Source organism: Drosophila pseudoobscura, chromosome 2 (genome assembly GCF_009870125.1).
Source record: "Drosophila pseudoobscura strain MV-25-SWS-2005 chromosome 2, UCI_Dpse_MV25, whole genome shotgun sequence".
Lineage (NCBI taxonomy): Eukaryota > Metazoa > Arthropoda > Insecta > Diptera > Drosophilidae > Drosophila > Drosophila pseudoobscura.
The window spans coordinates 5660526-5675177 of record NC_046679.1 but is presented as its reverse complement, the minus strand read 5'-3'; the positions used below and the strand labels follow the sequence as shown (position 1 = coordinate 5675177).

The following is a 14652-nucleotide window of genomic DNA, read 5'->3' as shown; positions in this document are numbered from 1 at the left end:
AAGGGTGTTTCCAGGAAGTAACCGGATCGCTATACAATTACAGTGTGCCCTCTCCGAAGGAACCAGGGCAACATGAGACACCGTTAGCAAAGTACCAGAAGCAGGACCCAGACAAGGAGTTGAGAGACAAGAATGATATTGTATGGAAAGTATCGCCTTTCAGCACAGACAAGGACAGAGAGCCCGAGGAGCTGGAGGGACTCCTCTGCGGCATTGTCTGAGTGTAATGTAGCGCCAGTGTTGCCATGTCTTATTGTTCCCTCTCGTAAAGCATTTATTGAAGATTTACAACCAACAAAGCAACAAAGCAACAGCAGGGGCAACATTCGGCAGTGCGCCTTTTGGCATCCAAGCAGCTTACATATTTTCCCCATCTACTCGCCCCACGGCAGCATAATTTCATTTACTTTCGGGAGAATCGGACGAATCAGACGAATCGTAGGACTCCGGTGCAAGGGGGGCGGGTCGGGAGCGAACGCGTGATTCCGGAAGGCAACTGCAGGACGTAAAAGTTTTGCAGTTATGTCCGCCAACAAGCAGGAACAAGAGCAAATGCTTATAAGTATGCTTACCATTTTGTATTTGGCTGCCACTGGAGCTGCAACTGCTGCTGACGCACGTACCGGAAGTGTGCCGGGGAGGGGGGCTGGGGCTGGGGCATGCAGCACCGAGCACAAGGACGACACACGTCACGGCAAAAGTTAAAAGTTTGCCATCAATGTTTGCATTTCAAGTTTCACTCCTGGATGGCAGTTCATTTTCCCCGAGCGCTGCGCACAGACGTCCTTGACAGGATGACAGCCAGGATGGCAGAGCAGCAGCAGCTGCAACAAGCAATGCCTCACGCAGGCTTGTAGTTTTTTTTTTTTTTGCTCTTGAGCTAATGAAAAATGCATTGAGTGGCTTTAAACTCGAAAAGTCTGCGACTTCAACTTGTCCCCGTTAACCCGGAGATCATCGGCAGAAGGTGGTTCTATACATCCAATCAATGGGGATTCAGCCTGAAAGAGTGGAATACCCCCTGGTGCCATGTCTTTGATGGTCTCTGGTCTCCGGTGTGTGGTCTCTGGTGTGTGGAACTTCAACAAATTAGATAATTCTCTGGGAGAATGAACAGCACTGGCCCCAAGTGTGGCGGCAAAGTTTGTTGATGCTTCCACGGGGTAAAAACTTCAATTCCCCGATCAGGGGCAGTCCTTTGCTGTCTGCCTCTCCTGCCTTGTGTGTGTGTTGATTGCTGTTAAGCTGTTGTACGACTATTTATAACGCGCACATTCGCATTTTTGTGCCCAGAAAAGGAGCAGCATTGGCCATCGATATATAGGGTTTCATCATCACTAAGAAGCCGCATTGAAGGCGACAAAGCTGGAAGGAGCAGAGCAGAGCAAGTTTTGACTTAACAACTTCATCTCTCATCAGTTGGAAGCGGGACGGGCGGGCACTTAGTTTATCTGACAGCCTATAAGAGTACGTGGGAGTGTGTGCACAATAAGATTTCTTAGCGCATTAAGCTGGGGGCAGGGGCTGGGGCAGGGACTCGGGCAGGAGGGGGAACGGTGGGTGGAAGCAACAACAAATAAATGCCATTAGCAGGCAGCCAAACTGTAAGCCAAAATGGCGCCATCAACGCGAAAATAATACGGGAAAATGCGGCGTTAATGGCAGCGCTGAAAGGAAAGACAGAGAAAAACAGAGAGGGATAGAGAGGGAGAGAGAGGGAGCGCATGTGAAGGCAAACGATATTATGATTATGATTATTATGTTGCTATTAGATTAAGAGCAATTTTAACTTTTTCCGCTCGCAGACAAAGGCTTGCCTCAACCCACACCCCACACCCCCCCCCCGTGAACACCCTTTGAACCCATTTCCTTCTGGAACTTCTCATCTTTTCTTTTCTTTTTGCGTTTTTTGCTTTCCTTTTTCCTGCGTCAACGCCTTCCGTTTGGCTTTGGCTTACGACACTTGACGCCCAAGAGGCGGCACAGTCCTTGGTCCTCAGAGCCTGCTCCTGTTCCAGTTCCAGCCTGGGTCTTAGCCACGCTTAATTGGTTGGCTTTTATTACTTGGCAAGTGCTGCAAGCGCATAATTTGCCACGACTCTGTACAGTGGGGCCAGGCTTGGGATTAAGGAGAATTCAGGAGGAGGAGGCTTATTCGGTGTCCCAGGAGTATGTGAATGAAAATACCTGGAAAATTTAACAATTAAATGTGAATTTCCACGAAATATTTGTCTGTTTTTCTCAAGTTTTTGAAAGAATTTTTGGGATTGGAAATATTTGTAGGGGAATTTCTTTTGTTCTCCGATTCATTTCCAATGCGTGCTGCCCCTCCTCCTCGGGAACTGGGAAATCTTTTTTTTTTAATTAAATAAGCATCCCGTAGATTAGGGGAACGCGGCCCGCGGCCCTTTCCTGGAGTCATGCTGGCTGCCTCGCTTCGCACCTACACATTCCGTGGCACACGGCCACGCCCACCCACCCAAGACTCCGCCGAAACAAAGGGCACAAGGAGGTGGGGTGGGTGGGGTGTGCGCGTGCTTTCGGTAGTTTGTGGCGCCATTTTAGCGCGAAATGAATTTAAATTGTTTGCCGGAGTTTCCTGCATTAAGGGCAGCTTCCTGGGTGCCTGGGCTGTGCCTCTTGGCCAAAAGAAGAAAAAAGAACGAAAATTACTTAATTACAACAATTATTATGTACTAGGCCCCTCCCCCCTGGCTATGGGTTGGAGGGGGCACTTCCTGGTGTATTCCGATGTTGCTGCCGGCCTGATCTTTTGTTGCTGCTGTTGCTGCTGTTGTCTGTTAATTTAATTAAATATTTTCACACCTTCTGCTGCTACAAAGGGTCTTCATAGATTCCCTCTTCCTCTTGGAATTTTAGGTGTTAATTTCCTGTCTAGGAGATGCAGCCTGCCGCCGCTGCTGTTGCAAGTCGTCGGCTCCAATAAAAATAATTGCCACGGCCAGACAGGCAGCAGAAGCCGTAGAAAATTACAAGGCACTCACTCCGCGTGTAGTCCTTGGAGTCCTTGGAGTTTCTATGCCACGGAAAATTGCATGCGAAATAATTGAAAAGCATCGACTGCAGCTTTGTCCTGTTGTCCTGCTGCATCCTCCGGGTGTGGATAAAGTTTTCTTCGCAGCGCCCGAAATAATAGGAGCCAAAGTGGTTGTAAATATTTTGCGCCCAGCATCCGGTTCTCTGTCTGCCCCCTGCGCCCCTCCCCCCCCCCCTCCGTCCCTGCAGCGTGACAAAATGCTGCGAAAAGTCATTTTTCAGCTAAATGAATTTGCGCCAACTGCGCAAAAAACAACGACCAAGAAGATGGCCAGAAAATGGGAGCATTTCGGCCATCTCAGGAGTCGGACGGAAATGGCTTTGTCACTGGGTCCAGCATCCTGTGGGTCAGGGGCGGCAAGTTCAATGGGCAACTAATGAGGCGACCTTAAGATTACTTTTTCACGATTTACTCAGCGCAAAAAACTTTTCCCTTACCATTGCAGGTCCTCCAGGACCGCCGGGGCCACCGGGCAAGCGAGGGAAGCGCGGCAAGAAGGGCGACACCGGCGACAAGGGCGACGCGGTAAGTGGCAAGCCAAGTGGCAACAAAACCCGTTCCATATGCTAAGCGAAAAAGAGTTCTCTTCACGATCCGCACAGGGTCTCAATGGCATCAGCGGCGAGAAGGGAGCGGCTGGCAAGCCCGGCGACAAGGGCCAGAAGGGCGACACCGGCCACCCGGGCATGGATGTCTTCCAGACGGTGAAGGTAAGTTCGTGTCCGTGCCACAACCTACCATCCAAAGCGAACGAACGGCTGCTGCAATTCTCGGCTCTCGGCTACAAAATTGAATAGCGTCTAACTGGATCTAAATTGCTTTTGCATTCCTAGGGTCTGAAGAGATCGGTGACAACGCTGCATGGCGGCACGTTGGGCTATGCGGAAATAGTTGCTGTAAAGGTATAGAGCCCGACCCCCCCCCCCTCCAGCCCCCCTCTCACTCTTAGTCCTAGTCTTAGTCACTGTAGTCCTTGCGTAGATGTCGTCGTGGTCATGGCCATTGCTCAAAGGGCAAATGCAGATGGCCAGGAGATGGCAGCGCAAATGCAACAAATTATTTGCAACTTGTTGTCCTTGCCTTGTCCTTGCTCTCTCTCCCTGCCACTCTTCGTGTGGTCCTGTTTGCTGGCCGTCTGCAATTGTCCTTCCCATGTCGTAGTCGGTCTTGTTGTAGTTGTATTTTACGAGTACTCTCCGTGCCCGCTTCATTGTTGTTTGTATCCGTAATGCTTTTAAGTTGTCTCCCCAGTCTGTTGTCTCCTGTCGCCTGTCTGCTGTTCCTTTGTTTAAACTGCACCATAAATTTGTTGCAACATCCCCGACTCCTTCCCTTCCCCCTTGCGTTCTTTCCATTCCTTTGGACACTTTTTGGATGCCTTTTCATTTCGTAGATTCCTCGGTAATTTTTAATGGAATTTTCTCATGGCCGCTGGCCGTTCTCTACTGCTTTTCTCGTACTGTATTGTAGACTTTTGAGTTTGACACTCCATTTGGTGGGGTCTGTGGTCCTTGGTCCTTGGGCCTTGGTCCTTAGTTTGCGGTTTATTTGCTTTTCATTTGCTTTATCTTGCTTTTTGCAGCAGCTTCTTCTGTTCTGGTATTCTGTTGATTTATTAACCATTCTTTATTTTGAATATTACTTTGATTAACCGATTTTTTAACGTTTTTTAACTCCATTTTTGGTTGATTAAAATCCTGTCTGTTTCGGTTGGTGTTTTGTGGTTGGTGCGCTGTAAGGACTTGCAAGAAGCCGGCGTCAATGTGTCCGCTTCCACAGTCATACAGCTGAAGGTAAGTTGCTGGCCCCCACCCAAATGCCACGCCCAGGAATCCTTACACCGTCCAGCATGTCCTGCACGCGCCCATTTCTCTTACTAACCTCTACTGCCTCCAGTTAATCCTTTGCTGGCAGCACCATGGGCGATCCTAAGCTAATAAACATCTCTCTTTCTCTCTGTTTGCGGCCAGGGCGAGCCTGGGGAGCCGGGTCCGCCGGGACCAGCGGGCGAGGCGGGACAGCCGGGGGTGCCGGGCGAGCGAGGACCACCGGGCGAAACTGGAGCGCAGGGCGTTCAGGGCGAGCCCGGACAGCCGGGCCCCGCCGGACCGCCTGGCGTGTCCGGTGCACCTGGCACGAAGGTGAGTAGTGATTCACCGAAAAACCCAAAACAAAGGACACACACACCCAGACACATAACGAACGAACCGAAGAAGATGTCACCGGGATTAATGCATTATCTGTATCTGTTGGATAAACATTGTGACGTTTTAAGTGACTGACTGCCAAGTGATTCGTAGTCGTAGTCCTTTCGTGTGTGTGTGTGTGTGTGTGCCTGCTTTTGTTCTTTTCGGGTCGGTTTTCCACATTATTTATCGTTTATTTATGTATTAAGCGCCCGCTTTTGTTGCCACATCCCTGCCGCACCTTTCCTTTTTTCGACATTTTCCTGCATTTTCCACTTAATTTTCCACAATGACTCACTCGCATCCGCATGCGTCTCTCTCTGTCTCCGTCTCTGTCTCGTTTACAGGGTGACAAAGGCGATCGCGGCGATCGGGGACTAACCACAACCATCAAGGGTGACGAGTTCCCTACGGGCATCATCGAGGGTCCGCCGGGACCGGCCGGACCACCTGGTAAGTGTGGCAGCTGTACGGGTATATCTGTTTGTTTGTTCATTTCATCCAACAGCCACTTAAGCACTCTCAGATACAGATACAGATACGGATGCAGATGCAGTCGCTGGCCTGGGAATCGATCGTTCGTTGAGGTTTTCAAGTGCTGCCACGCGGCTGCGGGTCGCCTAATTTATAGGCCATCAACCGAAATCTGGGAATGCTCTCTCCCCCGCCCCCCACACTCACACTCACACCCACACCCACATCTAATTGAGTCATTGACGAACGGAACATTGCGTCCCCTGGCCTGGCCTTTGATTTTTGGCCTCTTATTTTTGGGCCAGCGGCTCGTTAAAATGGAAATCAAAATGCCAGCCTGCGCTTGCATTTCCGCTGCCAGGCCAAATACATTTTTTAAATATTTGATTTCGAAGCCTCCGTCCATATTTGGGGAAATTTTTGGGGAATTTTGCGATAACATTTACGACCTTTGCGCTTGGATGCTGCGCCATGCCGCATGCCGCATGCCGCATGCATAGTTCGACGTCAATTAAATGCGCACCAAATTGTTGGCAGCTCGACAGCCTACTCCAACCCGCCCACTGCCAACAACAATAGAATTTCCATTTGTTTTGTTTGGCCTGTTTTTATGAGCTGCCTGGCCCCAAACACATTTCTGCACTTTATTCGAATTTAATAAACGAAAATAGCCACCAAAAACACGCCGTTCCCGAAAAGTGGAGCCTCCTAAATCTGCCCGCCCCCCCTAAACCCCCAACTACGATTTCCATAAAAATTTGTATACCCCGAGAACTCGAAACACTTCTTGGCAGTCGTAAAAATGCAACTTTATGTCATTTATGTTGCTTTTAGCGGCTCATTAGCATGGGACTGGACTGCCATCGAGAGCTGGAGCTGGAGTACAACAATACTTACATGGAATGGATTGGAATGGCTTGTACTATTGGTTTTACTAGGGGCACTCAGGAGGGGTATAATAAATAAGCAATCGGTGCATGTCATGGACTAAGCCCAATGATGAGTGGATAGATTGATGGCCTATAAATGTCGTGTGCGACATTGAAAACTCCTTTGCCAAGTTGATGGATTGTCGATGGATGGATGGAGGAGGGCTCGAAAGGAATTTCAATTAAACTGGCAAACAGAGATTCTGATTCAATAACCAATTTATGCCTCCGATCTTGCGATTTGGACTACCAGTGAGTGCCCCTAATGCATTTGAGCGTGCCATCAATTAAGCGCTTGTCCGCGGCTTGTACAACCCGCATCCTCCGCTCTGGCCTTATCAGTGGGCTGGCATCAGTTGCAGTTGCAGTTGCAGTTGCAATGGCCATTGTTTCTAGATTTCTTCCTCGACTGCCACTGCTACCAGAGATCTCCCGCAGCGATAGCCGTCGACAGTTGCATCCGCCCGCCCCCAGTGCGCCTCGGCTTCTGTGGGTCCATGTCCGCCTTGATGGACATGAAATTGCAATTTATTTGTGCCGCACCGAAAATCAGCGACCAACTGGAGCCCAGGGGACAGCGTTTGGTCTTGATTTGAATAAATTGAGTGTCATTTGTATTTTGGGATGCCCTGCGTCTGGTCTCGACGGCTTATCTTATCGTTCTCGTAATTAGTTAAGCTTTTCTCTGGCCCACAGACCCTCTCACAGCAATTGAATGTGTCATTTGGAGTCTCTCTGGGCCCACACAAAATCTCGGAAGTCTCAGCTGTGTAATGGCAAAAAATTCAATTTATTTCATGATTTATTTGAATTTCATTTCATTTGGGTTTTTGGTTGATTGCATTTCGTCTTTTGGGCTCTCACTAGACTGGACTCTCTGGACTGAAATTAAAACTTATCTCTTGCGTTGCCATCTGCAAACAAGGCAACAAGCGAAACAGGACCGGCAATCCAATATCCTGGACACTATAAATCCACAATCCTGCCACTCCGAGTCCGACTCCGACTCCGAGTCCGAGTCCACTCTGCAGTCCGCAGACCGCTCTTCTTCGAGGTCTTTTCTGTCTGGCATTGTGGAAATAGTTTTTATTTTTATTTCCATTTGTATTTTGTTTGCAATTGTCGCCTAAAATGCTTAACGGTGAATTATGCAACCATAAATGGGAAAACTCTGGCCCAGACAATGGAGTAGCACAAGGGGTGGTGTGGGGGCGGGTGTGGGGGGGATACAGACACATACTTTATAAACAAATGGGAAACGACATCTACAGGATCCACAGGCACGTCCGTCCAGAGGCTGGCTGGCAAATTTATGCTTCGACCAAAGGACGTCCCAGTCCTCGACCTGGCCCCTAAAACCCCAATTTTACGAACTTAATAAATTTTCTATATCTTTTCGCACACACACAAGGGGCACATTTTGACAAGCCGCACAATTGGATTTATCTATGATATGACTCCTCTTGTGCCTCCCCCATTGTTGGCTCTGTGTAAATGGTCTCATTTAATGGCCATGGTAAACAGGCAGAGAGCCGAGAGCCCATCATGGCCAGGCCTGGCAAAAAAGGAACGCTATTTCTCATTATTTTAACTAAACAGGTTGCCCAGCCACAGTGGGGCAAAGTCAATTGAATGCTGATGGATTTATGGGCCACTTTGAGGTATCGCCCAGAGTTGAACAACAGAACGCGCAAATTGAGTGAACAAACGGAGGGGCTTTCGATGGGTGCCAAAGTGGCTGTCGTTCGAGGACCCAGACCAAGACCAAGACCAAGCCGAAGACCAAGAGATTGGAAACAGATGAACACAAATTGGATTTGAATGGCAAGGAGCATCAGCAGGAACGGAACACAGATTCAATTTCAGCTCCAGTTCATTGGGCAGATCTCCTCGATGGCATAAATAAATTCCAGCTGCTTTGGCAGCTGCCGGCTGTTGGCTGTTCGCTTCTGGCTGCCGGGGAAAGCAGGGAAAGTGCAACTTTTGCATATTAAATTGTTATTCTGCATCTGTTTGCCTTTCGATTCAGCTGCTGAGTTGCGTTCTGCTGGAGGTATAAGTAGGTCAAGTCGCGTCATTAGCATAGGAACTAGTCGAAGAAGATGCGACCACAAAGGCCTTGAACTACGAGATACAATGATTGGCAACCACTGTGTTTTCCACTTTATTTCATTCTTTGGCAAATAAACAATTTGCATTTTGAACTAAGCCAGAGCATCCCATCCATCCCGTGAAGAGGATTGGTCCGTCCTGTCATCAAACCAGTTGAACAAATTGCTGACCAAAACCAACAACAAATGATTGTGGACACACTCGGGGGGTATCGGGCAGGCGGTTTATGGAGCTCTTGTTGCTCTATAATTACAAAAGGTAGCGATCCAGCCCCCTCCCTGCCTCCTCCCCGCCCTGTTTGCGTAACACTTGCGGGCGTATCTGTATCTGTATCTGCGTATCTGAACCTGAATCTCTCTCTCTGTATCTGTATTTTGTTTACACGAATTTTGGGTAAATCTGTCACTAGAAATTCCTGGCTAAAATTAACATTTTCCCGCACCGCACAGGTCCACCAGGGGAGCCCGGCGAGCGCGGCGAGGCGGGACCCATCGGACCAGCCGGACCCCCCGGCGAGAAAGGACCGCGCGGCAAGCGTGGCAAGCGGGTGAGTAATCAACAAAAACGAAAACGAAAAAGAAAAACTTGATTTCCACTCGATTTTTAATTGGAAACCCGACCGAAGCGGGAGGCTGTAAATTGAGTTGAAAAACAGCAGTGAAACAGCGAAACAAGAAGTGTATTATCATGTAAATTACTTTTGTAAAAATGTGCGTGGGAGTGTGCGTGCTTTAATGTTATGCTAATCTGTAAATATAAGTGCGTCAAAGCTCCGCATACCCGAGGGGCGTGGAGGTGTAAATATGAACGTGGCACTGACAGCACAGCCCCGGCCCCATCCCCATCCTATCGTATCCTTTCGTATCCTTCCGCATGGCCGCTCCGCTGGCTCTCACCTGCATGTTGAATGTTGTCTATATAATAAGCATGTTTACACGACTCCAGCCAGGAACGTGCTCATTACATAGCCCGTAATGAGAACTATGTACGTACATACGTACCACACGTGTATCTGTATGTGCCCGAATATGTTTAGATACTGTGGAGGAGCACAACTTTAATGCGGCGGAGCCAAAAACAACAAGAAGATGTTCGTCGTGCGTCGTGCGTCGTTGACTACAATCAAAGTTCGCCAAGCCGAGCCCTGATGATGTAAGGATGTTGATAAGAGTGCGTACAAGTATCTGACAGATACTTTGCCCGACAGTCCCCCGGGACGGAGGACGCCCGAGTGAAACTATGTCGAAGCCCATAGAAATTGTCAAAAATGTTTTCGCGTTCTAATCTGGCGCCTAATTTATGGGCGCCGCCTCCCAGGAACACTGCCCACAGATACTCTTCGAGTATCTGCAGCATTTATCTAGTCGTTTTGTATCTACGATGGGGGGCCAGGGCGGCTTTCGTTCTGGAATGTCAACAGTGCAAAGATACTTAACATTTTTATTGGCACTTGAAGTGTCGGCAGCTGTTGCCGCCTTCTGACGTGTTGATGGATGCACGATATGGTTAGGGGCGGGGGAGGAGCCATTGGTGGAATTTTCATTTCATTTTTCTTTTCTCTGCTCTGCTTTGCCGTGCTCTGGGGAGGGGTGGGGGCATATATGAATATGTAGCGAAGCCAGCACGTGTTTGTGTACGTTATGAAAAATGCATAAGCGCCGCCAGCAAAGCAGGGGATTGTGTGTGTATGGGGGATGGGATCTCCCTTACGATTCAACTTGATCTAGGGGTGCTGTGTATTGCTATTGATATGGGATATGTGTCTGTGTTTGTGTGCGTATATTGTATATTATGTTGCTTCCTCAACCAAAGGCGCAAACATTTGCGCATTTTGCCAACATTCATGGACCTCAAGGAGGGGAAAAAACATTCTGATTATTGTGCAGCGCACAACAACCAAAGCAATGGGAGAGGCACAAGGCAAAGTCAAAGTCAGTTGGGGTTGGGGCTACTACTCGAGTTGTTTCTGTAATAACGCGTAATGCCATAAGAAACAGGCGATGGCATACCGAATGCCAATACGCCCGGCAGCCAAAACAACAAACAACAAACGGCGGCAGGCAGCATCGGCAACCGGCAACGTGCAACGCAGCTTTTATGACTCTGCCGTGGATTTTCTTTCAATCCGAACGAGGGCAGCTCTACGATTTCTGCACGTGAAAAGTGCCTGTGAGAGAGATTTTGCACTGCTCGTTATCGCATGCGATACAATTTTCTATCGACTGCTTCCAAAGATCACAATAAAAACAAATGATGGCTTAAAAAAATTAAAAAAAATACAGTTGCTTTTTTCAAGAGGTAGCCTGGAGCAGGATAATTTTTGATTGCCAATTTTTTTGAAAATAATTTGTAATAATTTAAAAGTAATTCAAAAAAATTTCATTTCATAATACAATATTTTTTAAATTTATTATTAATGATAATTCAAAATAATAGTTCCATACTTTTACAATTCAAATAATGAATGACTGAATTTTTTCTGATTTTAATAATACAAATTGAAACTAAATAATTTTTATTATAATAATATTAATTAAAATTTATTTATTTTTTATAAAAATTATACCACTACGATTCCTGATTCCTTCCTATGACAAGGGATACAGGAACATGTTCAAGCACGATATCTTTTTTTTGGTAATTAAAAAGTTATATTAAATTAGTTTCCTTATGACAGCTCTATTATTTCAAGTCGAAATTTAAGCTTGTTTTTAGGAAACTGCAAGCCAACGGAGAGGAAGCTATAAAATCGATTGGTAACCTCTTTGCAAACTTTTCAATTGCCCCCTGAGGCCGCTCTTAGTCTCTGCCGCTCTGCGTGACTCCAATGTATGGCCGTTATGCTGCCATCCCCGCCCTACCGCCACCACCAGCAACATCAGCTGTGGCGCTGCAGCAACGTGATGTCAAAACAAATGAAAGTCATAAGAAACGGCAGTCGGGCAGGCTGCCACTGCCAATGCTGCTGCTTGGCTTAGCCTTTGGGGCTTTCTTCGGCAAACAAACAAAACTGAAGAAACAAAAAATATCTATATTCGCACCCATGCGCCACAGGCAGTGTACAGCATAAAAAATTATTTGCAACAATTGCCGTCATCTTCCGCTGAAACGTGACGCCCTCCAGGCAGCAAGTTGATTTTCCAATGAGGCTTCGATTTTTCCCGAAAGGCCTGGGAATGTGGAGGTGGATGCAAATCGGTGGCAAATAATCCGAATAGGCATAAGCCTTGTGCGTCACAATTCCCATTTGGCCAATTCGGGAATGCATTTGGTAAAAGTTCTTGTAATTAGTTCGGCAAGTCGTAAAAAAAGCCTCAATTGCCGGCGCGCCGTGCTATTTTCAAACACACGAGCAATTTATCCGCTTCTCGGCTGTGCCACGCCCCTCCCTCCCGGCCAACGCCAAATACCAGATGCTTCTGGCCAAAGCCATTTCCATATTTTTGCCTTCCTGGTTGTTTTTTTTTTGGGGTTATAGCCCGTCGGCGTCATAAAAAAAGAGCATAACGCAATTGTTGGTATTATAAATTTGACATGTTATTTTCGTCGCCTCGTCAGAATAAAATGCTCATATAGATTGCCACATGCCCAGACGAGGGGCAGGCCCAGGCCGAGGCCGAGGCCGTGGCATGATGACGGGCTAGCATATGAAATGAATTTGATGTGTCTAGTGAGGCGTGAGTGAGTGAGTGAGTGAGTGAGTGAGTGAATGGGAGCTGGAGGCAGAAACGACTCTCTCGCTCCCTAGCCATAGGGTCCTCTGTGTCGCAGCCGATCAGCTCTGGGGCAAGGCAAGTGCTAATCCCAGTGACAAAGACAAACTAAATCATCTGTGATGATGCCAGGCCATATGGCAGTTGGCAAATTATACGAAAAATCAGGACTCCCCCGCCGCATTGCAGAGTATGGAGATGATGATTTTTGGACTGGCATAACTGCGGGGCACAAATGAAATTTACAATCCAGCATCATATTAAAAATTTAAATTAATTTCAAACTGGGTGTGTGTCGAGTGTGGCAGCGGGGCAGGGGCAAATACAGAGGGATACACAATTTATTTGTATTTATTATGCGCACTGACAGAGAGGTCGCTTTTGCTGTGGCGCTTTAGCCGCATTCTAGGCCAATATTTTGGTTTAATAAAGTTGAAACAATATCTCACAGAAAGGAAAGGGCTCATGAGGAGGTAACCATAACAATCTCGGCTCGAAAAAAACTGTTTGTGAAGCGTTTATGTCAAATTTATGTTAATATATTTTACAATCGTTGCTCGGTTGCTCGGTTGTCGGTTCTCGGGCCCATGTCAAGTTTGTTGTCTTTCGGGGGTCCTTCACATCAGCATAAATTTCCCTGCACATCCCGTCGACTCGCATTTCTTATCAACGAGAAGTTTGCCAGCTTCCTGCCTGCCGCCTGCTCTGTCAGAGTAAATAGAGTCATAAAAATTGCGAAAGTCGCAAAAAGCGTAAGAAAGATACACGAAGGGGAAAACTTGTCAATTCGTTACACGTCACATGGTCCCCCTCCCCCCGAGTGGGGGATGAGGGATGGGGCGGTGGGTGTTGGATGTTGGATGGTAATGCGATCCCAAGAACTCCACACAAGTCTCCGCAGTCTCCACCGCAGTCGGATACATACTCCTTGGCGCAAATCAAAGACTTAAAGTTGCTTACATGGAAATCCAAATGACAACGAAGATGTGGCAGACTCAGACCCAGCCCCCAGACCCTTCTTCTGCTCGGTTGTGAGTGTTTGTGTGTCTGCCACTCAAAGGGTTCATCTCTGCCTGTTCTGTTCGTTGCACACTTGGCCAATTCGTTTTCCTTGGGTGTTGCCTAAACGACGCAATAAGCTTAACACTTCCACCCTCTCGCCCTCTCACCCTTCAGCCCTCTTCTACTCAATGCTCGGATTTTCATTGCTTCAGCTTGAGTGGAGCCGAGTTGCCTTCTTTTGTTTGATATTTTCCCTGATTTGATAAGCCCCAGCCAGCCGGCAAGGCTTTACAATCCACGAAATGGCCAACAATGTGCCTTGTATCTGTGTGTATGGCCTCCTGTACTCCAGTGTGTCCGTGTGTGCGTGTGTGTGTTACGTCATTGTTCATTGAAAAGTGCGCAGCATGCAAATTTGGCCAGCTCTGGCTCGTCTCTTCAGCTCTTTTGTGCGCAATTTTCCAATTTTCCTTGGCGCTGGGGCAATTATTTGCGGTCAATGTCCATATATCTTATATTGAATGCCAGATTGGAATGCCCTGGACCCCGGGCAAAAAGCCGGTCAAGCAGAACGTAACTCCTACATGCCACAGGACATACGTGGGTACTACATACGTGTGTGTATGTGGGTCCCTGTGGGTGTGTTTTTGTGTGCGAGTCCGCGGGGGTGCGTGGCCGTGTAATGTCCTGGGCCCCAAGGGTGTGCGTAACTTTTATTTTATGGCCGCCGATGATGAGAGCGCTGTGGGAGTCACAAAAACGATTGAATAAAGAAATCCAGGCGCCCCCACACGCACTAACGCAACCCATGACCCCACCAAAAAAAAAAAGAGAAGAAGAAAACTCCCCACCACACAGTTGCTCCCCGCCTAGTCAACCCCATAGAAATTTATAGGCACGCGTGCTACATTGACGTGGGTTTGAGGTTACACAGAGAGAGAGAGAGAGCCGGATGGATCCTGGGGGGGGCTGCATGCAAAAGTAGCAAAATTATACGCAACGAACGCTCCAGCTTTGCCACCAACAGCCAGCCACACAAATGCCAACTGCTGCCATCTTGGCATTGATGTGCCACACCATTGTTGTTGTGGGTGGCGGCAAAACGACGAAATCTTTAACAACGATTTCCCTAAATACTTCCGAATTTCATACATATTACAATATCACGGCAACATCAG

General features: G+C 47.7%; 1 protein-coding gene across 23 annotated transcripts in view; it reads left to right on the top strand.

The window, feature by feature from the left end:
• Positions 1 to 14652, top strand: part of LOC6896920 (collagen alpha chain CG42342) — a 62157-nt gene that overhangs the window by 37041 nt on the left and 10464 nt on the right. For 12 of the 23 annotated variants that reach the window (XM_033379038.1, XM_033378974.1, XM_033378994.1 and 9 more), the window contains exons 3-9: positions 3504 to 3583; positions 3661 to 3768; positions 3892 to 3960; positions 4798 to 4851; positions 5029 to 5199; positions 5592 to 5697; positions 9209 to 9306. In XM_033379038.1, the coding sequence (XP_033234929.1) occupies positions 3504 to 3583; positions 3661 to 3768; positions 3892 to 3960; positions 4798 to 4851; positions 5029 to 5199; positions 5592 to 5697; positions 9209 to 9306 (686 nt within the window). The remainder of the gene's footprint in view (positions 1 to 3503; positions 3584 to 3660; positions 3769 to 3891; positions 3961 to 4797; positions 4852 to 5028; positions 5200 to 5591; positions 5698 to 9208; positions 9307 to 14652) is intronic. The other 11 variants (XM_033379042.1, XM_033378985.1, XM_033378980.1 and 8 more) reach the window with 3 other exon arrangements.